Source organism: Ammospiza caudacuta, chromosome 23, assembly GCF_027887145.1.
Source record: "Ammospiza caudacuta isolate bAmmCau1 chromosome 23, bAmmCau1.pri, whole genome shotgun sequence".
NCBI classification, from domain to species: Eukaryota; Metazoa; Chordata; class Aves; order Passeriformes; family Passerellidae; genus Ammospiza; species Ammospiza caudacuta.
In genome coordinates this window covers 5,855,991-5,881,608 of record NC_080615.1, presented here as the reverse complement: position 1 = coordinate 5,881,608, position 25,618 = coordinate 5,855,991, and the positions used below count along the sequence as shown (strand labels likewise).

Below are 25,618 nucleotides of genomic sequence, written 5' to 3'. Positions count from 1 at the left end.
ATATTATTTAAATACTATTAACATGCTTTATGTGTTCTCCAAACAAAATGCAGTTTTTAAATATTATTTAAATACTATTAACATGCTTTATGTGTTCTCCAAACAAAATGCAGTTCTTAAATATTATTTAAATACTATTAACATGCTTTATGTGTTCTCCAAGCAAAATGCAGTTTTTAAATACTATTAGGATGTTCTATGTGTTCTCCAAACAAAATTCAGTTTTTAGATACTATTAGAATGTTCTACGTGTTCTCCAAACAAAATTCAGTTTTTAAATACTATTAGAATGTTCTATGTGTTCTCCAAGCAAAATGCAGTTTTTAAGTATTGTTGAAATGCATTTCAAGTGTTCTCCAAACAAAATGCAGTTCTTAAATATTTTTTAAATATTATTTAAATATTATCAAATGTTTTATGTGTTCTCCAAACAAAATGCAGTTCTTAAATATTTTTAAATATTATTTAAATACTATTAACATGCTTTATGTGTTCTCCAAACAAAATGCAGTTTCTAAATACTATTAGGATGTTGTATGTGTTCTCCAAACAAAATGCAGTTTTTAAATATTATTTAAATATTATTTAAATATTATTAACCTGCTTTATGTGTTCTCCAAACAAAATGCAGTTCTTAAATATTATTTAAATACTATTAACATGCTTTATGTGTTCTCCAAACAAAATGCAGTTTTAAGTATTGTTGAAATGCATTTTATGTGTTCTCCAAACAAAATGCAGTTTTTAAATACTATTAGAATGTTCTACGTGTTCTCCAAACAAAATTCAGTTTTTAAATACTATTAGAATGTTCTACATGTTCTCCAAACAAAATTCAGTTTTTAGATACTATTAGAATGTTCTACGTGTTCTCCAAACAAAATGCAGTTTCTAAATACTATTAGGATGTTCTACGTGTTCTGCAAACAAAGTGCAGCTCTTAAGTATTATTTAAACATTATTTAAATATCTTTTAAATATTATCAAACGCTTTATGCGCTCTCCAAACCAAACGCAGTTTTTAAGTGTCATTGAAATATTTTCCGCAGGGCTGCCGCGATCCTCCGCCAGGCCGGGGATGAACCCTCCCGCCATGAGATCCCTTCCAGTCCCTTCCCCGCTCACGCACCCCGCCGGCAGCATCCAGGTGCCCCCAAAAACCCTGGTGCCCCCCGTGTTCCAGGCTGCCAGCTGGGCACGGGGCAGCAGCTCTGCCTCCAGCGCTGAGGATTGCCAGGATTCGGGCTCTGAGGAGAGGCAGAGGCAGCTCCGGCAGAGCTGGAACCAGGGGCTGGCAGGGCACCGGGGTGGGGACACCCCGCGGGGGGACAGCGCCCATGGGGACAGCCCGGAGGAGATGAGCTCTGCGGAGGAAGGAGCCGAGCACGACGCAAGAAAAGCAAAGATTTGTGGGAGGTAAGGCGCAAAACGTGAGCGGGGCGAAATAGTTCTGGCGTTTTTAATCTGATGCGCACAGAATCACAGAAATTCTAGGCTGGAAGAGACCTTTGAGATTATTACAGCGACCTGAGGTGAGAGAGAGACGAGAATCTTGTTTCTTGATTAGAAGGCTGGATTTATTGATATATGATATATAATACATTATAACTATACTAAATAGAATAAAGAGAGAAGTTGCAGATGCTTGCTAAGCTAAGAATAGAATAGAAAGAAAGAATCTACAACAAAGTTGTGTCTAGGGACTCTGTCTTTAGCTTGCTCTTAATTATAAACATGGGAACATGAACTAATCACAGGTGCACCTTATTGCATTCTACAGCAGCTGATAATTGTTTACATTCTTTTCTGGGGTCTTTGTGTCGCTGACGGACACCAAAGAACACAAGCACACCACCTCTCTCAAGGTGAAGGAAAAAAGGGAAGGTTTATTTATTCTCTGACTCCAATATTTATAGTTTTACAAAAGTGACAGTGGATTGCAAGGTGACAGTGACACCTCTGCAATGCCACAGGTCAAACCAACAGTCCATCAACTCTCTCCTCCTCCATAAAGGAATGCAAAACAATGAGTTATTTACAGAAAGTGTGTGAGAAAGTTCACTACAAGAATGTCAACATCAGAAGGCTTAGAAAATCTCAAAAAACCGGGGCAACATCTTTGCTTCTCGGAAGATGCAGAAATCTGAAAGAAAGGATTTCTATGAAAAAATGTCTGCGACAAAAATCCTCGAGTCCAACCCATGTTCTAACAGCTCGGCTAGATCATGGCACCAAGTGCCACATCCAGTCTTTTTTTAAACTCTTCGAGGGATGGTGACTCTACTGTGGAGAGCTTGGTTCAAACATGGCTTAAAGAAAGAGGCCATGAAAATATACAGCTGATGGAAAAGTAAAGGGTAGCTGTAAGCAGCAGTTTCCCAAGCCTGTTTCTGTAAATAACTAGGTTCTCAGGCACATTTTTCTAAACAGCAGGGTTCTCGGGCAGTTTTCTCATCACAGGTAAGCATTCTATCTTTGGCTGTTTTGGGAACAGACATGGAGGTTTTGAGAACCACTTATATCAGGGTGAGAACATAAATCTTGGTTTCAGTAAACAAACCACAGGTATTGAAAACAAAAGGAGGGGTTAGTGTTTAATCTGTAACCTATGGTGAGCTCGGATTTTGCAATATGCATGAACTTAATTAACACGGTTATAAAAAGTGACTGATTGAATCAATGCATCGGAGTTCGATGCTCATCAATCGGATGGTCGTCTCCCTTCACTTTGACAGTGGAACCTTGGAAAAAGTTAAAGATAGAATCTAAAACGTTGGGCTTTGTGCTTTCCCAGATCAACTGCACCTGCGTAAGCAGTATGATAAATTCTATAATTGTTAGATGTGATGATTGTTTAGTAATTAAATGTAATTATTATATAACCATAAGAAGAATAGTGAGAAACTAGGTTGGAAATTCAGAGAGGGGCTAAATTTATGGATGCAATAGAACAATATACGTTTAATACTTAACATGAAAGTTATGTAACGATAGGGTATAAACCATGATCATTTGGGATGTATGGTGGGAGTCAGATTTGGGTTGAATACACCCCGATTCCCAGAGCTCTTAATAAAAAGCACCGCATATAATCCCCCGTGATTATGTGTTTTTGAACGCTAACAACTTCAATAGTCTACCACCTCCCCGGGCAGATGATTCCAGGATTTGACCACTCTTTCTGTGAAAAACTTCCTCCTTAATTCTAGCCTGTATCTCCCTCGGCGCAGCTTGAGACTGTCCTCTTGTTGTTCCTCAAGGCCGCATTGAAACATCCTTCAGAAGGCATTAACTGGGTGCATAAAATAAAATTGAATATCCTGTCATATGCACGGAAGGTTTGACCCTGGATAAATTGGGAATAATTCTTGAGTTTGAAGGGATTACATTAAACCCCAACTAATAACAACGTGCAGTTTCAATTTAATAGTCTACGTAAAATGAAATGACAAACAAATGAAGGCTAAATGATTAATAGCATGCTTTTATTCACCTCCTCAACAAGCAAAATGGCCAGTTATTGAATATTTTATTGTGAGTGCAAATGATGTTAATTGTACTAGAAACACGCTCTAATTTTTAGTAATTTTTTTGGACCGAATACTGTGCTGAATGTGAGGCTCTTCATTAAATGGAAATTTGATTTTATTTTGTTTGAACTCAGCCCAGTAAGCACTCCAGTGCAGTCCATTAAGCAGAGCAAATATCACAGCACATGCACATGAAACCCCCTCTCTACATCCATTACCAAGCTGGGAATTTGAAGAGGAAATGCTGCAGCTGTTGTGTGCTCACCACACTTTTGTTGAGCAGCACAGGGTCCGTCCAAGCTCCCCAGGAGCAATAAAAGGTGCCCTTTTTGTCTGCCCGTGATGAGGGATGAAGGAGCTCTTCACACTCATTTTGGTGACCCGGGCTGAGCCCCACGGTCGGGTTCTGTGCACACATTTCAGCACAAAGGGGCTCTTTAGCATTATCCTGTGCCATTTCAATCATTGCAATTAGCTCACGTGTTTCTGGACTCGCTTCAGAGCAGCCTCACCTCGTGCTGTTTACCTGCAGATGGGAATAATGAGATTTTCCCTGGTGGAAATCAGCTCCAGGAGACCGTGGCAGCCATGCCCACCTGGAAAGCAAAGAAAAACTGATTATTTTGTTATTTGGAGCCACTTGAAATATAGGCAGAGGCATGAAAGGATGAATAAATGATTTAATTGTTTTTTATTTCATTAACAAGACCACAGGTTGAGGAATACAGCAGATTTCTGTAACAGGAGCTGAAGAATCAGCCAGGTTTCAGTGGCTGTAAATGTGCCCAGGGCTGTGCTGCAGGTCCAGAGATGGAAAAACTGTGTTAAAAATATATGGAAATATAGGTAGAGCCATGTAACTCATTGATAAAGGATGAATAAATAATTTATTTATTTATTTATTAATATCATTAACAAGGCCACAGGTTGAGGAACCCAGCAGATTTCTTTAATAGGAATCAACCGGGTTTCAGCAGCGTCCCCAGGGCTGTGCTGCAGGTCTAGGGAAGAAAAAAAAATGTTGAAAATAAATAGAAATATAGGCAGAGACATGTAGCTGATTGAGAAAGGATTAAGAAATTATTCAATTTTTTCAAATATCATTAATAAGCCCACATGTTGGGGAATCTGTAACAGGAGCTGAAGAATCAGCCAGGTTTCAGTGGCTGTAAATGTGCCCAGGGCTGTGCTGCAGGTCCAGAGATGGAAAAACTGTGTTAAAAATATATGGAAATATAGGTAGAGCCATGTAACTCATTGATAAAGGATGAATAAATTATTTATTTATTTATTTTTTAATATCATTAACAAGGCCACAGGTTGAGGAACCCAGCAGATTTCTTTAATAGGAATCGACCAGGTTTCAGTGGCATCCCCAGGGTTGTCCTGCAGGTCCAGGGAAGAAAAAATTGTTAAAAATAAATGGAAATATAGGCAGAGGCATGTAGCTCATCGAGAAAGGATGAATAAATGATTTAATTTTTTAAAATATCAAGAATAAGCCCACATGTTGGGGAATCTGTAACAGGAGCTGAAGAACCAACCAGGTTTCAGTGGCTGTAAATGTGCCCAGGGCTGTGCTGCAGGTCCAGGAAATAAAAAATTGTGTTCCAAATAAATAGAAATATAGGCAGAGGCATGTAAATCATTGAGAAAGGATGAATAAATGATTTCATTTTTTTAAATATCATTAACAAGGCCACAGGCTGGGGAACCCAGCAGATTTCTTGAACAGGAGCTGAGGAATCAACCAGGTTTCAGTGGCTGTAAACATCCCCAGGGCTGTGCTGCAGGTCCAGAGAAGAAATAATTGTGTAAAAATAAATAGAAATATAGGAAGATTCATGTAGGTCATTGAGAAGGATGAATAATGTATTTTTTTTTTTTTTTAATATCATTAACAAGGCCACAGGTTGGGGAATCCAGCAGATTTCTTTAATAGGAATCGACCAGGTTTCAGTGGCATCCCCAGGGCTGTTCTGCAGGTCCAGGGAAGAAAAAATTGTGTAAAAATAAATAGAAATATAGGAAAATGCAAGGATGAATAAATGATTTCATTTTTTAAAATATCAAGAATAAGCCCACATGTTGGGGAATCTGTAACAGGAGCTGAAGAACCAACCAGGTTTCAGTGGCTGTAAATGTGCCCAGGGCTGTGCTGCAGGTCCAGGAAATAAAAAAATTGTGTTCCAAATAAATAGAAATATAGGCAGAGGCATGTAAATCATTGAGAAAGGATTAATAAATTATTTAATTTTTTTAATATCATTAACAAGGCCACAGGTTGGGGAATCCAGCAGATTTCTGTAATAGGACTGAGGAACCAACCAGGTTTCAGTGGCTGTAAATGTGCCCAGGGCTTTGCTGCAGGTTCAGGGAAGAAAAAATTGTGTTAAAAATAAATAGAAATATAAGCAGAGGCATGTAGCTGGTTGAGAAACGAATAATAAATTATTTAATTTTTTAAATATCATTAATAAGCCCAAAGGTTGAGGAATCCAGCAGATTTCTGTAACAGGAGCTGAAGAATCAACCAGGTTTCCGTGGCATCCCCGGGGCTGTGCTGCAGGTCCAGGGAAGAAAAAATTGTGTAAAAATAAATAGAAATACAAGAAGATTCATGTAGCTCATTGAGAAAGGATGAAGAAATTATTTATTTTTTAAAATATTATTAACAAGGCCACAGGTTGGGGGATCCAGCAGATTTCTTTAATAGGAACCAACCAGGTTTCAGTGCCTGTAAATGTCTCCAGGGCTGTCCGAGGAAGAAAAAATTGTTTTAAAAGCTTTTTTCTCCCCCATTCCTTCCACCTGCCCAGCTCCTGGCATCCTGTTTGGATGGATTTGACTCCTGCAGTTGCTTTTCCTGCCATTGGATCCGATTTTCAAGCAGAAATTGGATCAGATTTCAGTCAGAAATTGGCTCAATTGGGGATTTTTTAAAGCAGAGTATCTGCCTTTGCTTTATGACAAATGTATCTCAAAGCAATCATTTGGCCACTTGTTAAAAAATTGCCAAAAACACAGAATCTCCATTTATCTTTTTCTACTCTTATCACTGCCTGTTTTTAATAAAAAATGATTTAAATCTTTTCTAGAAGGAGTTTTATAATCCAAGGAACAGTTTTATAATCACAGGAATGAGGAGAGAAAATAAGAACACAGAGCTTGTTTGGACAGTCTCAAAAGGACACTTGAAATCTGATTTTTACCAGGAGTTTCACTTTTATTTCACTCAGCAGAGCCTTTGGAGAAGGAAAAAAACAAATTGCCTTTTGTAGACTGTGTCATGTTTAAGGAGACAACAGAACAATGCAATTTATCCTTTCACCTTTTAGCTGATTCTGCTAGAATTTAAAAATTTCTATGCCAAATTTAGGATAATGATTGTATCCCACTGTGATCTGAGCATTAGAATTTATCATTCACTGATGATGGGAATTAAAAAGGGAGAGGAATTCCTGCCTAAATTTTCCACCAAAAATCTTTGATAAAATTCTGATGAATTACTGAAATAATTCATTTGGCCACAACAAGACATCAGTTTGCACACTGAAATAATACAGAGTTTGCACTGAAATAATACAGAATTTATACAATTTATACAGAAATAATTTGGTTTTTGTTTTTTTTTTTTTTTTTAATTAGGAATCAACAGCCTGTGGACAAACATTCCAGCCTGAGGTACAATCCTCATTGGAAGAATGCAAAAAAAGGAGATTTTTTTGAGGCAGAGAAGGCACCCCAGATTTTTGGAGGAAGCAGTGAGGACTTTTCAGTGGATTCATTTTATCTCCACTCTGATGGCTCCTCAGAGGACAATCACCAGAGCCAGGATTCTCTCCCAGAGATTGATCCAGAATTATTCACATTTTATGGAGCAAACGTGGCCAGCACCAAAGCTGATGGGCCACAAGCCAAAAGGGAGGAACCTGCAGATGGATTTCATTCCAAAAATAATCCTGGCCACGCTTTTCCTCCTCAGAACCAACAGGATCCACCCCAAAGAGCAAAAAAAAACTTTGTGAAAAAGAACAAACAGACTTTGGGACAGTCAGAGAGGATCAATTCCTACCTTGAGCTGCACCATAAAAAGCAGCAAGTTCTTCAAGGGCAGGTGGGTAAATGAAGAAATTCTCTAAATTTATACATTTAGCATTTTTCAGGTGACAAATATCTATAAAAGCACTGAATTTGGATGTTTAAAGCTGTCATCTTGTGGCTTTTAAAGTGATTATTAGTGACAAGAAGTTCTGACTTTACACATTCTGGAAGTTCTGGCCATGCACATTTGGGAAGTTCTGACTGTGCACAGTCTGGAAGTTCTGACTTCCCTTTCTAGAAAATTAATTACTTGAATTTATAATTTTAGAATTTTAAATTTTATAAATCTAGAATTTTTCAGATGAAATCTATCTATAAAAGCACCACATTTGGATGTTTAAAGCTGTCATCTTGTGGCTTTTAAAGTGATTATTAGTGACAAGAAATTCTGACTTAACACAGTCTGGAAGTTCTGACCATGGACAGTCTGGAAGTTCTGACTTTCTTTTTCAGAGAATTTCATAATTGAATTTAGAATTTTACATTTTATAAATATAGAATTTTTCAGATGAAATCTATCTATAAAAGCACCACATTTGGATGTTTAAAGCTGTCATCTTTTGGCTTTTAAAGTAGTTATTAGTGACAAGAAATTCTGACTGATTGACATGGTGGAAATTCTGACTTTGCACAGTCTGGAAATTCTGACTTTGCACATTCTGAAGTTCTGACTTTGCTCAATTTGGAAGTTCTGACTGATTCAATCTGGAAGTTCTGGCTTTGCACAGTCTCAGCCACCTTGTGGCGAGCTTCAAGAGGAAATGTAATTACACTTCCTAATGAACCATTAGAAACGAGTTCATTGCTTTTCCTTGCTATTTATTATGCATAATGGGAATTGGGGGGGTCACTGAATGACTCCACACAGAAAATTGTCACCTTGGGGAGCTGCAGGGACATTGAGCTCCAGGTGACACCTCTGCCAAGGCTAATGAAGAGTTGACACAACATCAGAAGGAATTTTCTGCCTTCGTTCCACTGGCAGGAATGATGGACAGGATTTTTTTCTCTAGTAGATCTATTAAGAGCACTTGGTTTTTTTTCACTTCTAATTTGGATGATGGTAAAAATAATGAGTGTGGATGGATGCTAATTAGAGCTGTGTTGATGTGATTATGTTTGCTATTCAGGGAATTCTGGAAATCTTTCCGAAGTGTTGGAGCCAGGGATCGGGACTTCATTGTGCACTGTTTAAAAATATGGAATAGGCAAAGGAATCAGTTAAAATAAGGGCGGTGAGATAAGATTATCTTGGTGGAGTGGACAAAAGAGAGGTGACACAGCAGGCACAAGGGGTGTAGGAAAGTTTCTTCATGACCTTGACAAGTTACAGGGAAATTGTGGAATTCCCATCCCTGGAAATGTTCCAGGACAGGGCTTGGAGCAGCCTGGGCTGGTGGAAAGTTTCCCTGCGCATGGGACAGGATGGGATTTGAGGTCCCTTCCCACCAAAACATTCCATAATTTGTGATTCCATGAGTGGCATCAGCACCTGCTGGCAGCCAACGCTGGATCTGCTGCAGGACAGGCAGAAATTGCTGATTAATTTACTGTTAATTAATTAATTTACTGTCCCTCCCACACAAGCATTCCATAATTTGTGATTCCATGAGTGGCATCAGCACCTGCTGGCAGCCACCTCTGGATCTGCTGCGGGACAGGCAGAAATTACTGATTAATTTATTGTTAATTGGCAGTTCATTTACTGATTCCGGAGCAGATATCCATGGCTCAGTCTTGTTGGGAGGGGTGAAAAAGGCCCTGAGGGGACATGGTGGCAACTTTGGTCACCCCACCTGGAAAACTCTGTCCAAAAGCGCAAAGCCACCAAGGAACGGATGAGCCAGATGTCAGCAATCCAGCTGTGCTGCCTAAACTGATTATTTTGGGGTTTGCAGGGGATTGAAGCTGAATTTATTGATCTGCTCACTGCTGGCGTTGTGGCAATGAAATGGTGTTTGCTTTGAGGGCACAACTGAGTTAAAACACTTCCAGCCTCGTGCAAGATTTACATTTACAGATTACCCAAAGCACACCACAAGCCTGTGCCGATCTGTACATTTACTAATTCGTATACCATTTTATACTGCATCAAGTTCTTTTCTGATTCCTAAAGCAGCCCATGATGAGTTTCTTTGAGAGGAGCAGCAGTGGCCCAGCCCAGCTCAGCTGCGCTCAATCCCAGTTGCTTTCCTGCCTCCAAGGCCCTCACTTCAAAGCCAGGAACATAATGTACAATTTTTGAATGGCTCTAGAAAAAGGTCCTGAGGCCCTGCAGAAGTTACTGATTAATTTACCGTTAATTGGCAGTTCATTTACTGATTCCTGAGCAGATATCCATGGTGCAGACTTGTTGGGAGGGGTGAAAAAGGCCCTGAGGGGACATGGTGGCAACTTTGGTCACCCCACCTGGAAAACTCTGTCCAAAAGGCAAAGACAACAAGTGTGTGAGGAAACAGATGAGCCAGATGTCAGCAATCCAGTTGTGCTTCCTAAACTAATAATTCTGGAATATGGACGGGGTTTGAAGCTGAATTTATTGATCTGCTCACTGCTGGCGTTGTGGCAATGAAATGGTGTTTGCTTTGAGGGCACAACTGAGTTAAAACACTTCCAGCCTCGTGCAAGATTTACATTTACAGATTACAGATTTCCAAAGCCATAAATCCATGCTGATCTGTACATTTACGAATTCATATAGCATTTTATACTCCTAAAGCAGCCCATGATGAGTTTTTTCTTTGAGAGGAGCAGCAGTGGCCCAGCCCAGCTCAGCTGCGCTCAATCCCAGTTGCTTTCCTGCCTCCAAGGCCCTCACTTCAAAGCCAGGAACATAATGTACAATTTTTTAATGGCTCTAGAGCAAGGCACTCAGACTGTGTGTGCACTGAGCCTTCCCTCGGTGTAAACACCTCATCAAGATTGCCTGGGCTCCAACAATAGCAGCCAAATGCAATTGGAGCAGCTCAAGGCTTTGAAGTCCTCCCTGCAAAGGCTGGTTTGCCAGTCTGGGATAATGACATGCCATGATTGCTGCCTTTGTTGTATCTTTTCAGTGGAGAAGCAATTATGGGCCTCAATTTAACAGAATAGGCATTACACAGCTTATGATTCTCAAAATGCAATTTCATTTGATCATTTGCTCGATTTGATTGGTATTAATAGAATGGTTCACAACAAAAAAAAAAAAAAAAAGGAAAAAAAGAAGGAAAAAAAAAAAAATGCTGGCAGAGGTTGTGTCCTGTTCCTCTTTCAAAGAGATAATGTAGAAGTATGTTTTACCTGGCCAGCACTCCATCCGTGCACTCAGTCACTTGGTTCCACCAAAAACATTTTATTCTGTCTGTCCTCAGCTCAGCAAAACCTCCCTGGTATTTTTTAATTTTCTTGTGAATTATTTCCAGGGATTTACGTTGAATTTGGAGCCATGAGATCGACCATAAACTCAGCAATAAACCCTGTCCACCTTTTCCTTCTGCCTTAATCTCTTACCCCCAAATGAGAGACTCTTCTTCCCCAAATGAGAGACTCAGCTTCCCACATTTTTTTTCCATTCATGATTTTCATAATATAATAATTCATAAATGTATTTTATTTTTTGGTCATAAATATCTTCCCATTGTCGCTTCTCCTGTAGGATCAGTCTGGGGTGGAGCAGAGATTCCTCTCACAGTGACACTTCCACTAAAATACTCTGCAGGATGGTTTGGGACCAAAAATAGAGATGAAAAATTGGATTTCCTGCAGTTTTGTAGATTAAAAAAAGTTTATTTCAAGAAAAAAAAATCAATTATTGCTATATTTACAAGGGGAATTTACTCATCTTTGTGCAGCGATTAAAAAAAAGTTTATTTCAATAAAAATTTAATTATTGCTATATTTACAAAGGGAATTTACTCAGGAAACTTGCTCCAAATAAAAACTTGCTGTGGTTATTGGAGAGGGGAATTTACTCATCTTTGTGCAGCGATTAAAAAAAAGTTTATTTCAAGAGAAATATTAATTATTGCTATATTTACAAGGGGAATTTACTCAGGAAACTTGCTCCAAATAAAAACTTGCTGTGGTTATTGGAGAGGGGAATTTACTCACCTTTGTGCAGCAATTAAAAAAAGTTTATTTCAAGAAAAATATTAATTATTGCTATATTTACAAGGGGAATTTACTCAGGAAACTTGCTCCAAATTAAAGCTTGCTGTGGTTATTGGAGCTCTCCTTGTTTGTGAGCTGGTTTTGGCAGCTCTGTGTATTCCAGACTTTATTCCAGACTTTATTCCTGTTTATTCCAGACTTTATTCCCATTATTTTCAGCCCCATTATTGTGTTTTTCCAGCTTTTCCTGTGGCACCACTCTGGGGTGGAGCAGAGATTCCTCTCACAGTGACACTTCCACTAAAATACTCTGCAGGATGGTTTGGGACAAAAAATAGAGACAAAAAATTGGATTTCCTGCAGTTTTGTAGATTAAAAAAAGTTTATTTCAAGAAAAAAAAATCAATTATTGCTATATTTACAAGGGGAATTTACTCATCTTTGTGCAACGATTAAAAAAAAGTTTATTTCAAGAAAAATTAATTATTGCTATATTTACAAAGGGAATTTACTCAGGAAACTTGCTCCAAATAAAAACTTGCTGTGGTTATTGGAGAGAGGAATTTACTCACCTTTGTGCAGCGATTAAAAAAAGTTTATTTCAAGAGAAATATTAATTATTGCTATATTTACAAAGGGAATTTACTCAGGAAACTTGCTCCAAATAAAAACTTGCTGTGGTTATTGGAGAGGGGAATTTACTCATCTTTGTGCAGCGATTAAAAAAAAGTTTATTTCAAGAGAAATATTAATTATTGCTATATTTACAAGGGGAATTTACTCAGGAAACTTGCTCCAAATAAAAACTTGCTGTGGTTATTGGAGAGGGGAATTTACTCACCTTTGTGCAGCGATTAAAAAAAGTTTATTTCAAGAGAAATATTAATTATTGCTATATTTACAAAGGGAATTTACTCAGGAAACTTGCTCCAAATTAAAGCTTGCTGTGGTTATTGGAGCTCTCCTTGTTTGTGAGCTGGTTTTGGCAGCTCTGTGTATTCCAGACTTTATTCCAGACTTTATTCCTGTTTATTCCAGACTTTATTCCCATTATTTTCAGCCCCATTATTGTGTTTTTCCAGCTTTTCCTGTGGCACCACTCTGGGGTGGAGCAGAGATTCCTCTCACAGTGACACTTCCACTAAAATACTCTGCAGGATGGTTTGGGACAAAAAATAGAGACAAAAAATTGGATTTCCTGCAGTTTTGTAGATTAAAAAAAAGTTTATTTCAAGAAAAAAAAATCAATTATTGCTATATTTACAAGGGGAATTTACTCATCTTTGTGCAGCGATTAAAAAAAAGTTTATTTCAAGAAAAAAATCAATTATTGCTATATTTACTAGGTGAATTTACTCACCTTTGTGCAGCGATTAAAAAAAAGTTTATTTCAAGAAAAATTTAATTACTGCTATATTTACAAAGGGAATTTACTCAGAAAACTTGCTCCAAATAAAAACTTGCTGTGGTTATTGGAGAGGGGAATTTACTCACCTTTGTGCAGCGATTAAAAAAAAGTTTATTTCAAGAAAAATATTAATTATTGCTATATTTACAAGGGGAATTTACTCAGGAAACTTGCTCCAAATAAAAACTTGCTGTGGTTATTGGAGAGGGGAATTTACTCACCTTTGTGCAGCAATTAAAAAAAGTTTATTTCAAGAAAAATATTAATTATTGCTATATTTACAAAGGGAATTTACTCAGAAAACTTGCTCCAAATTAAAGCTTGCTGTGGTTATTGGAGCTCTCCTTGTTTGTGAGCTGGTTTTGGCAGCTCTGTGTATTCCAGACTTTATTCCAGACTTTATTCCTGTTTATTCCAGACTTTATTCCCATTATTTTCAGCCCCATTATTGTGTTTTTCCAGCTTTTCCTGTGGCACCACTCTGGGGTGGAGCAGAGATTCCTCTCACAGTGACACTTCCACTAAAATACTCTGCAGGATGGTTTGGGACAAAAAATAGAGACAAAAAATTGGATTTCCTGCAGTTTTGTAGATTAAAAAAAGTTTATTTCAAGAAAAAAAAATCAATTATTGCTATATTTACAAGGGGAATTTACTCATCTTTGTGCAACGATTAAAAAAAAGTTTATTTCAAGAAAAATATTAATTATTGCTATATTTACAAAGGGAATTTACTCAGGAAACTTGCTCCAAATAAAAGCTTGCTGTGGTTATTGGAGCTCTCCTTGTTTTGGCAGCTCTGTGAATTCCAGATTTTTTTCCTGCAGCTCCCCCATTATTTTCAGCCCCATTATTGTGTTTTTCCAGCTTTTCCTGCAATCTCTCTCGCTGGGTGTGTGATTGCCTGGCCAGGGATGGCTTTTGCTGCTTTTCTGTTATTAGGTGCATTTCCTCCATGGAAATGGAGCAGCTCAGACATTTGAGAGTTTCTGCGCTGCACAATTTTCCTTTCTTTTATTCCTCTTAAAAGTAGAAGGAATCATCCCTGCCTTTAATTGGGTTTTGCTTCTTTTTGCTCCTTCAGCCATTTCCTTGCCATCCGTCCCATCATGGAAAATTTAATTTTCATTTTAATTTCAATAGGCCACAATTTTTTTCTTATTCTCTCCTCAAGATTTTAAGATTTTTCCCCTTTATTGCTGCGACCATGAACATTCCTGGTTTTTAGGTCCCAGATCCTCCACCAGCTGATGAAGAACCATTCCAGAATGTTCCAGCATCCCAAACCGGGAAAATGAAGCCTGAGGACAAATGGTACCCAAAAGGACAGCAGCTCAAGGTTCCTTTTTGAGATAATTTGATCATTGAATTTAGAATTTTAGAACTTGAAATTTTATAAATTTAGAATTTATACATTTAGAATTTTTCAGTTGAAATGTCTATAAAATACCTATAAAAGTCCATCTATAAAATACCTTAAAAATATCTAAATATATCTAAAAAATATCTTAAAAATATCTATAATCACTTGGAATATAGCTATAAAAGCACTGAATTTGGATGTTTAAAGCTGGCATCTTGTGGCTTTTAATGTAATTATTACTGGCAAGAAATCCTTAATATCTATCAATAGATAAGCAGTGTTATTTAATGTATGTGTGCTTTATGTATTAAATAAATTTAAAGTAAAATGCCCAGAAATTCTGAGCTCACAGAATCTATTTAAGAGGTTATTTCATAATCTAAATTATCTAGATTATTATTATAAATTAGTACATGGTCATGTTTGGTGGTTTGGGAAATTCTGAGCCAGAACTTCACCATTCCTGCCTGATTTGTCCCCTAAAATTAAGGGGGAGTGAATTAATTGCCATAAAGAAAATATCGTTTGTAATAATTTTATCATTTATATAATATCATTTTATTTGTATATTTTATAATTTTTTTATCATTTATATAATATAAAGTAATTAATATAATTGGCATCAGGCTGTTCTGCATGGCCCAGCCTAACAGTGTGTACAAAGCCATTTTTCCCTGAAATTTGACACACAAAAATCAAGAAACTGATTTGATTTTTAGCTCATTTTTTCCAAGTGGTTGACAGAGAGCTCTGGGTTATCCACAGGGTTACATCTGGGCGCTTTAGGGCACCATTTTTGCACCTCACGGAGATAAAATCCACATTTACCACACCTGGTTGGCATCTGCAAGGACCTGAATTTGTCTCAGGCCTTTGGGGAAATTTTTGATGGAGAATTATTCATTGAGCAGCTCCCGAACAAAATCTCTGCTCTGTTCTGGGCTGAGGGGTCCTTTAAATTCGAATTTTTGGGTTCCTTTGAATTTCAATTTCTGGACTATAAAGAGGGTTCCTTTGAATTTGAATTTTTGGGTTCCTTTAAATTTGAATTTCTGGACTATAAAGAGAGTTCCTTTAAATTTGAATTTCTGGACTATAAAGAGGGTTCCTTTAAATTTCAATTTCTGGACTATAAAGAGGGTTCCTTTAAATTTCAATTTCTGGAGAATTATTCATTGAGCAGTACCTGAACAACATCTCTGCTCTGTTCTGGGCTGAGGGGTCCTTTAAATTCGAATTTTGTGTTCCCTTAAATTTGAATTTCTGGACTATAAAGAGGGTTCCTTTAATTTGATGTTTTGAGTTCCTTTAAATTTGAATTTCTGGACTATAAAGAGGGTTCCTTTAATTTGATGTTTTGAGTTCCTTTAAATTTCAATTTCTGGACTATAAAGAGGGTTCCTTTAAATTTGAATTTTTGGAGAATTATTCATTGAGCAGTACCTGAACAAAATCTCTGCTCTGTTCTGGGCTGAGGGGTTCTTTAAATTTGAATTTTTGGGTTCCCTTAAATTTGAATTTCTGGACTATAAAGAGGGTTCCTTTAAATTTGAATTTTGTGTTCCCTTAAATTTGAATTTCTGGACTATAAAGATGGTTCCTTTGAATTTGAATTTTTGGGTTCCTTTAAATTTCAATTTCTGGACTATAAAGGGGGTTCCTTTAATTTGATGTTTTGAGTTCCTTTAAATTTCAATTTCTGGACTATAAAGAGGGTTCCTTTGAATTTGAATTTTTGGGTTCCTTTAAATTTCAATTTCTGGACTATAAAGGGGGTTCCTTTAGATTTGAATTTCTGGACTATAAAGAGGGTTCCTTTAAATTTGAATTTTTGGACTATAAAGATGGTTCCTTTAATTTGATGTTTTGAGTTCCTTTAAATTTGAATTTTTGGACTATAAAGAGGGTTCCTTTAAATTTCAATTTCTGGACTATAAAGATGGTTCCTTTAATTTGATGTTTTGAGTTCCCTTAAATTTGAATTTCTGGACTATAAAGAGGGTTCCTTTAAATTTGAATTTTGTGTTCCCTTAAATTTGAATTTCTGGACTCTAAAGCGGGTTCCTTTGAATTTGAATTTCTGGACTCTAAAGAGGGTTCCTTTGAATTTGAATCTCTGGGTTCCCTTAAATTTGAATTTCTGGACTATAAAGATGGTTCCTTTAATTTGATGTTTTGAGTTCCTTTAAATTTCAATTTCTAGACTATAAAGAGTGTTCCTTTAAATTTGAATTTCTGGACTATAAAGAGGGTTCCTTTGAATTTGAATTTTAGGTTCCCTTAAATTTGAATTTCTGGACTCTAAAGAGGGTTCCTTTAATTTGAATCTCTGGGTTCCCTTAAATTTGAATTTCTGGACTATAAAGAGGGTTCCATTAAATTTGAATTTCTGGACTATAAAGAGGGTTCCTTTAAATTTGAATTTTGTGTTCCCTTAAATTTGAATTTCTGGACTATAAAAAGGGTTCCTTTAAATTTCAATTTCTGGGTTCCTTTAAATTTCAATCTCTGGACTCTAAAGAGGGTTCCTTTAATTTGAATCTCTGGGTTCCTTTCCATCTGAGTTTTGGGCTGAGCGCACCCTGACCAGGGCCCGACGCCGCAGCTCGGGGGGTTCTGGTGCCGTGTCGGGCCTTCCACCCGCCCCCCTCAGCTGCCGCTGTCGCTGACTCGTTCCAGGCGCCGCCCGGGGCCCTGCGGGGACTGCGGGCAGAGCCCCGGCGGTCCCGGCCCGGCCGGGCCTTCCCCCGGAGCGCCGGCCCGGATCCCCCAGGAGCAGCAGGAGCCGCCGGCACGCCCAGGCCGCAGCCGCCCTCAGCAGCCCCGGCTGTGCCCCCCGCCCCGGGGCACGACCCCAGCCCGGCCCTCGCCCCAAATTCTCCTCCTTGCCCGCCGGAAAAACCCCAGAGCGGCTTAAACGACGTCCCGAATTCCCATCCCACGCCTGGCTGTTTCCTCCCGATATTTCAGAATTTTTACCCGCCGCAAGTTTTAAATGCCAGTCAGGAGGACGAGAAACACCGGCAGGGCTCTGCAGCTGGAATTCCACAGCAATTCCCTGCCGATCCCATCCCTGAGCGGGATTTTTCCTGGAATAGCGGCAGCACTGACCAGGCACATCTGGAATTGGAGAATATTCCAGCTGATTTTAACGCCATTTTTGAAGAAAAAGTGAAGGATCAAGCAGCGCTTCCAGATTTCCAAAGTCACATTCATGAGGATTGCAGGTATCAGAAGAGTTTGTGGCGAGGATTGAAGTGGTAAAATAATATTGTCATAACTCTGTGATGCCCGGAAAATCAACAGAAAAATGTTAAAACTTTATTTTATGAAACTTTTTAAAACTTGATGTTTGTACTTTCTTTAAACTCCAAAGTATAAAGTTATTTTGCTACCAACCTGCCATTAGAATGTATTGCTAATTGAAGATTCGTTATTGGTATTGATTTTTAATTATGGCTTTGGGAAAGGACAGCTCTGTCCTCCAGGGATGGAAATTTCCACAATTAAAATTTCCTTGTAGGAGGCTGGGTGGGAAAGTTTAAAATGTAGATAGGAAAGGGAATTTTGCATAAATTTAGAGTTTGTAGGAAAATTGGCTTTGCAGGGTGGATATTCAGGGTCAGTTCTGTCCCTAAATGAGAGAGCAGGAAAATCCTCAATTATATAGAATTTCACTGTCTTGGTTTTTAAAAAATGAAGGTTTTATTTCACATAAACAAATAATTCTGTCAGTACTCAGCAGGCCTGATCCAAAGCTTTTCATCTGCTTTAATCACCTTTGCACCAGGCTGAAATTTCCCTATTTTTGGGGGTTTTTTCCATTTATTTCCACACACTTGGGTGCAAGCAAAATCATTTATTGTGAAATCCTCACCTTCCCATCTCCCTGCTCCCTCACCCCAGGTCGTTTGCTGTGTGTAAATTCAGATTTTTGCTCTTTCCCCCCTCATTTTTTACGGCCTTTTTCTTCTGTTTTGCTCACAGCTCACCAACATCTGCTTGCAGAATCTCCCATTTCATAGAAAAGAAGGAAAAGCCACGATTTTCTGATTTTGGAGATGCTTTTGCTGGCACGTGGCTGTGGGGTTTGTTCCCACCCGCCCTGCCCCAGGGAGACTCAGGAAAAGCTGAAGGAAACCCAAGGAAAATGAGAAGGAGCAGCTCAGAGGGGTCTCTCCTACAAAGGGAAAAGCAAAACCAGCCTAAAATCAGCAAAAAGGTGAGGAAATAAATCAGTGTGGGTCGGGTGGTTTAACATTTCTGTTTCCACTCTAACATTTCTTCTTAATAATCCAAAGTTCAAAAAAAAAAAATACAAATAGGGACTGAGAAATGTTGTAAAATGAACAGCAGAGCATTAAAAATCATGGAACAAAGGTAGAAATAGACACTGAAATCATTTTAGAGCAAAGGGATCAGAGAGTTCACTGAAATTTTATTCATTTTTTTTTCACTGAAATCATTTTAGAGCAAAGGGATCAGAGAGTTCACTGAAATTTTACTCATTTTTTTTTCACTGAAATCATTTTAGAGCAAAGGGATCAGAGAGTTCAGTGAAATCATTTTAGTTCAATTGGTTCACTGAAATCATTTCAGTTCATTTTTTTTCACTGAAATAATTTTAGAGCAAAGGGATCAGAGAGTTCACTGAAATTTTATTCTTTTTTTTCACTGAAATAATTTTAGAGCAAAGGGATCAGAGAGTTCACTGAAATTTTAGTTCATCTGGTTCACTGAAATCATTTTAGGTCATTTTATTCACTGAAATCATTTTAGAGCAAAGGGATCCACCTGCAGCAGAGAGTTCACTGAAATTATTTTATTTGAATAAAGCAAGTTCATTTGGTTCACTGAAATAATTTTAGTTCATTTTTTTCACTGAAATTATTTTAGTTCATTTTTTTCACTGAAATCATTTTAGCTCATTTGGTTCACTGAAATCATTTTAGAGCAAGGGGATCCACGTGGATCAGAGTTCACTGAAATTATTTTATTTGAAAAATAAATTTTAGTTCATTTTTTTCACTGAAATCATTTTAGAGCAAAGGGATCCGAGAGTTCAGTGAAATCATTTTAGTTCAATTGGTTCACTGAAATAATTTTAGAGCAAAGGGATCCACCTGGATCAGAGAGTTCACTGAAATTTTAGTTCTTTTGGTTCACTAAAATCATTTTAGTTCATTTGGCTCACTGAAATAATTTTCGAGCAAAGGGATCCACCTGCAGCAGAGAGTTCACTGAAATAATTTTATTTGAACAAAGCAAGTTCATTTTTTTCACTGAAATCATTTTAGAGCAAAGGGATCTGAGAGTTCACTGAAATTTTAGTTCATTTGGCTCACTGAAGTAATTTTATTTTATTTCATTTGGCTCACTGAAGTCATTTTAGAGCAAAGGGATCCATTTGGATCAGAGAATTCACTGAAATCATTTTATTTGAACAAAGCAAGTTCATTTTATTCACTGAAATCATTTTAGAGCAAAGGGATCCACCTGGAGCAGACATTTCACTGAAATAATTTTGGTTCTTTTGGTTCACTGAAATAATTTTAGTTCATTTTTTTTCACTGAATCATTTTAGAGCAAAGGGATCCACCTGGAGCAGACAGTTCACTGAAATAATTTTGGTTCTTTTGGTTCACTGAAATAATTTTAGTTCATTTTTTTCTCTGAAATCATTTTAGAGCAAAGGGATCCACCTGGAGCAGAGAATTCACTGAAATCATTTTATTTGAACAAAGCAAGTTCATTTTATTCACTGAAATCATTTTAGAGCAAAGGGATCCACCTGGATCAGAGAATTCACTGAAATCATTTTGGTTCTTTTGGTTCACTGAAATCATTTCAGTTCATTTTTTTCTCTGAAATCATTTTAGAGCAAAGGGATCGGTGTGGTTGGGTGCAGGGACACACAGAGCAGTGTTTGTCCTGTCATTTAGCACAGATAAAATGATTTTCATTGCACAGGCTCGGGCACTTTGTGAGCAATAGATTATTTCTGCTTTTGAGCAGGCCGCCTCAGATCTGAGCCATCCATTATCCTGCTCATGCTCCTTTCTTGTCCAGCTCAAATCTCCTGCTTTCCAAGGGATTCCAACCCAAATGTGGAGGATTTGTAAAGCCAACAGCACAAACCTCATCCCTGATGCTCCTCATTAAAATCTGAATTTCTCAAATCTCCTGCTTTCCAAGGGATTCCAACCCAAATCTGGAGGATTTGTAAAGCCAACAGCACAAACCTCATCCCTGATGCTCCTCATTAAAATCTGAATTTCTGTCTCCCCGCTCGTCCTGGCGTCACCATGAGGCTGCCCATGACAAATTAAATGTTTGAGGAGTTTGCTGCAGCTCTCGGGGCAGACAAACTCAGCTGGAATTACGATTTCGTGCCCTCTGGGTGTTGCTGCCTGAGTGCCCCTAAGAAGAATCAGGATTATGGTGGGAGCTGAAGGGCAGAGCTCCTTCTCGGCCCTTTGTTTCTTGTCCCGTGCTCGCAGAGGATTTCTCGCGCTCCACACGTGGGGAATGCACAGAGGATCACACGGTTCTGCTGCCAGCAAAATCCAGTTTTTCCTCATAAACAAACGCACTCATTGCAGCGAGTGGGGAACCCCTGATTTTGTGGGAAACAGAGAAATCAAATCCTCATTGTACCCCAAATTAAAAATTAGCGAGTTATAGTGTGTAAGAGCAGGGATAGCTGACACAAAGAAACCTCAAATAGGAAATTTAGTGCATAAAATGAATTTCTGCAGTTGAGTTTAACTTGAACTTGTGTTTTGAAGAAATGCCCATTTTATTTCCATATAGAAATTGCTGTTCCTGCATTACTCTGTGGTTGAAATCACCACAGAGCTGATCCTAATAAACTTCACTGACAAGTTTTAAAACATAATTCCCTTCTAAAAATGTGGCCTTGAAAGAGAACAAAAATATTATGGGGGCATTGGAGCCTTTGTGGGATGTCCAAAATATGGGATGGCATCAGCCACCTCTCCTGCACTTGTAAAGCCTTTGCTGTGCAGCAGAAATGGATTTTTTCAGCTCTCTGTGGCAACTTTGCAGTGCAGATTTCAGAACGAGGAAAGGTGATTCTCACCAACATCATTTGTCTGATTTTTGCCACCAAAGTCAGTAATTTTATCTGCTTCTCTTACAAAAAACTGCTTTGGAATTTTTTGTAATTCTTCTTTCATTCTAACCACAGTCAAATGAGTGGCTTTAAGCTGTTTCACAATAAAGGTCATTTTTGATTGAGAAAATATCACTTTGTGATTGGGACAATTGGCAATTTCCCACTTAGATCCAAAGGAAATTCTGCCTCATTTGACTTTTGCCATTAATTCAGTCCTGTTGGTCACTTATTTAAAATGAGATGTGCCAGGAGTGGAGCTGAGATTGCAAATTAAACCCTGAGGTTCCCACTATAAAACTTCCTTGAATTATTCCCTCTGTGAAATCATGTCAAGGAAAATCTGTTTGCTGTTTGGTTTTCAGCTGGGCAGCTCCAAATTCTACTTCAATCAGAGTATGAAGCTTGGAGGCCTTGGACCTGACTATGAAACAATCAAAGAGAAAGTGAGTAAACCACAAGTGGATTGGGGCAGGGCAGAGAAATCATCAATTATGATTATCTGGGACTTGATATCCTTGGCTTGGGAGAGATATCCCTGGAAAAAGTGAATAAACCAAAAGGGGATTTAGGCAGGGGAGAGAAATCATAATTTACAATTATCTGGGATTTTATATCCTTGGCTTGAGAGAGATATCCTTGGAAAAAGTGAATAAACCAAAAGGGGATTTAGGCAGGGGAGAGAAATCATAATTTACAATTATCTGGGACTTTATATCCTTGGAGAAAGTGAGTAAACCAAAACTGGATTTAGGCAGGGAAAAGTGGCAGAGAAATCATAATTTATGATATGATATCATATTTATTATATGATATTTTGATATCATATTTATTATATGATGAGTCTGGGATTTTATATCCCTGGCTTGGGAGAGATATCCTTGGAAAAAGTGAATAAACCAAAAGGGAATTTAGGCAGGGAAATCAAAATTTACAATTATCTGGGACTTGATATCCTTGGCTTGGGAGAGATATCCTTGGAAAAAGTGAATAAACCAAAAGGGGATTTAGGCAGGGGAGAGAAATCATAATTTACAATTATCTGGGACTTTATATCCTTGGAGAAAGTGAGTAAACCAAAACTGGATTGGGGCAGGGCAGAGAAATCATCAATTATGATTATCTGGGACTTGATGTCCTTGGTTTGGGAGAGATATCCTTGGAGAAAGTGAGTAAACCAAAACTGGATTTAGGCAGGGAAAAGTGGCAGAGAAATCATAATTTATGATATGATATCATAATTATTATATGATATTTATGATACCATATTTATGATATCATATTTATGATATGATGAGTCTGGGATTTTATATCCTTGGCTTGGGAGAGATATCCTTGGAGAAAGTGAATAAACCAAAAGGGGATTTAGGCAGAGAAATCATAATTTACAATTATCTGGGACTTGATATCCTTGGAGAAAGTGAGTAAACCAAAACTGGATTTAGGCAGGGGAGAGTGGCAGAGAAATCATAATTTACAATTATCTGGGATTTTATATCCTTGGCTTGAGAGAAATATCCTTGGAAAAAGTGAATAAACCAAAAGGGGATTGGAGCAGGGCAGAGAAATCATCAATTATGATTATCTGGGACTTGATATCCTTGGCTTGGGAGAGATATCCTTGGAGAAAGTGAGTAAACCAAAACTGGATTTAGGCAGGGAAAAGTGGCAGAGAAATCATAATTTGATATGATATCATATTTATTATATGATATTTTGATATCATATTTATTATATGATGAGTCTGGGATTTTATATCCTTGGTTTGGGAGAGATATCCTTGGAGAAAGTGAGTAAACCAAAAGTGGATTTAGGCAGGGGAGAATGGCAGAGAAATCATAATTTACAATTATCTGTGACTTTATATCTTTGCCTAGCTGGAGATCTACAGGAAAATTCAACTAAAAGCAAAGACAGCTGTCCTGGGGATAATTTTAACCCTCTGATTTTTAAAATCCAGAAATAGGAATCAATCAGGGCTAATTGCACATCAGGAAATGACCCACTCAAGTGGCTGAGTTGTCATTCCCGGTGTAAAGATCCACCCAAATGCTCCAAGTGGAAATCAAAGTTGTGTAAAAACAAAAATACCTGGCTGCACTCTGGTGAGATGGAGACAGATTGTTCAGGACAGAATAGAGATGGAGCTGTCACATTTCTGCTCAGCTCCATCCTCTATTCAGTCCAGGGAAAAGCTCTTAAAAGGGAAAAGCCACTAAATAAAAAAAAGCTGTGCCATTTATCAGGGCTTCCTGTTGTGTGCTGAGGAGGGATCAATGGCGAGGGCAGGTTGGACAGCAGCAGAGCTGGAAATGGAGTATTGGTGGGAAAAGGTTTTCATTGATGGATCCCCCCAGCCAGTGAATTCCAGGCCCCTTTTTCTGCTTTTTCTCAGAAAGAAAAGATGAAGCTGCAGAAGGAATATTCCAGGCAAATTAAGGAATATAACATGAAGAATATCACTGTGGTTCAGAGGCTGCCTGCAAAGCCCCAGGTGCCCTCCGTGTCCAGGCAGAAGGTGAGAGCTGAGTCCTGAGGGTGACAAGGAAACACTGCAGGACAAAGCTGGGAACTCAATAATATCAGAATTCCTCCCTTCCTTGCATTTATTCCCAAAAATAAACTACTATTTATTGTTTGGGTGGCAAAAAGGGATTTGCCTGCAAAGCCCCAGGTGGATTCAGTGTCCAGGCAGAAGGTGAGAGCTGAGTCCTGAGGGTGACAGGTGAGCCCTGCAGGCTGCAGGACAAAGCTGCAATTAAGTAATATCAGAATTCCTCAGTTCCTTGCATTTATTCCCAAAAATAAACCACTAAGAGACAAAACCTTATTATTTGGGTGGCCAAAAAGGGTTTTCCTGCAAAGCCCCAGGTGCCATCAGTGTCCAGGCAGAAGGTGAGAGCTGAGTCCTGAGGGTGACAGGTGAGCCCTGCAGGCTGCAGGACAAAGCTGCAATTCAGTAATATCAGAATTCCTCCCTTCCTTGCATTTATTCACAAAAATAAACCACTAAGAGACAAAACTTTATTATTTGGGTGGTAAAAAGGGATTTGCCTGCAAAGCCCCAGGTGCCCTCAGTGTCCAGGCAGAAGGTGAGAGCTGAGTCCCTCCTCAGGGTGTTCCTAAAGGTGACAAGTGACTGCAGGCTCCAGGACAAAGTTCCTTGCATTTATTCCCAAAAATAAACCACTAAGAGACAAAACTTTATTGTCTGGGTGGCAAAACATGGTTTGGATTCTTTTAGGGGACTTCAATAGGAACAGGAGATAATGCACTGGAGACATGAGGTGTTCCCAAATCCCTGCAACACACAGGCACCAAACCAATCCCAGGTCAAACCAGGGCTCTGCCAGCTCCAGCATTTCTGTAAAACTCTTTCCATTCCCTCTCCAATTCCATGTTCCAGGCATCATTTTGCTTTTTAATTTGGATTATAAAGCACATTATGCAGGAGAAGCTGAGCTTGTCCTGTTAACCTGCAGAACTCCCTGCCTGAGGGCAAGACCTTAATAAAACTGGGAAAAATGTTCATAGATGTAATAAATTCATGTTGCTCTTTATTTTTTAAAATAAAAACACTTCCTCAGTGTCTAAGGTGGCTTCTAATGGTGGCAGGAAGCAAATCTTGGGCTGGGTTTTGTTGCAGTCACCACTGAAGAATGTGGGATTGAATTCTGTCAGAAACAACATCAGGAATTCAGAGATATCTTACTCATCTTCTAAATATTTTTTGGAAATCTTGGCCAGGTTTTCTCCTGCTCATTCCCCCCAGTTTTTCCTGCTTTCAGGCTCTGGAATACGCCAAGAAGATCCCAAGACCGAAGATTTCGCTAGCGAAGCAATCGGAGCCGGAGGGGAAGGAGGTTCTGGCCCAGGCTCCAGCTGGACCCAGGTTCCCCAAAATCCCGTCCCTGGAATCCCTGTGGAGCAGGCACGAGAAGGAGAAGGAGGCTGTGGCTGCTTTTGAAGCCCTTCACATCTTGTAG

The 25,618-nt window shown here is 38.5% G+C and overlaps 1 protein-coding gene across 1 annotated transcript; it reads left to right on the top strand.

Annotated features, from left to right (window-relative positions):
* The first annotated feature begins 994 nt into the window (after nt 1-994).
* On the top strand, nt 995-25,618 carry JHY (junctional cadherin complex regulator). Its single transcript, XM_058818954.1, has 8 exons — nt 995-1,416; nt 7,179-7,647; nt 14,363-14,473; nt 17,177-17,724; nt 18,485-18,719; nt 21,998-22,078; nt 24,028-24,150; nt 25,421-25,618. Exons 1-8 carry the CDS (start codon nt 995-997, stop codon nt 25,616-25,618), a joined length of 2,187 nt encoding a protein of 728 aa, XP_058674937.1.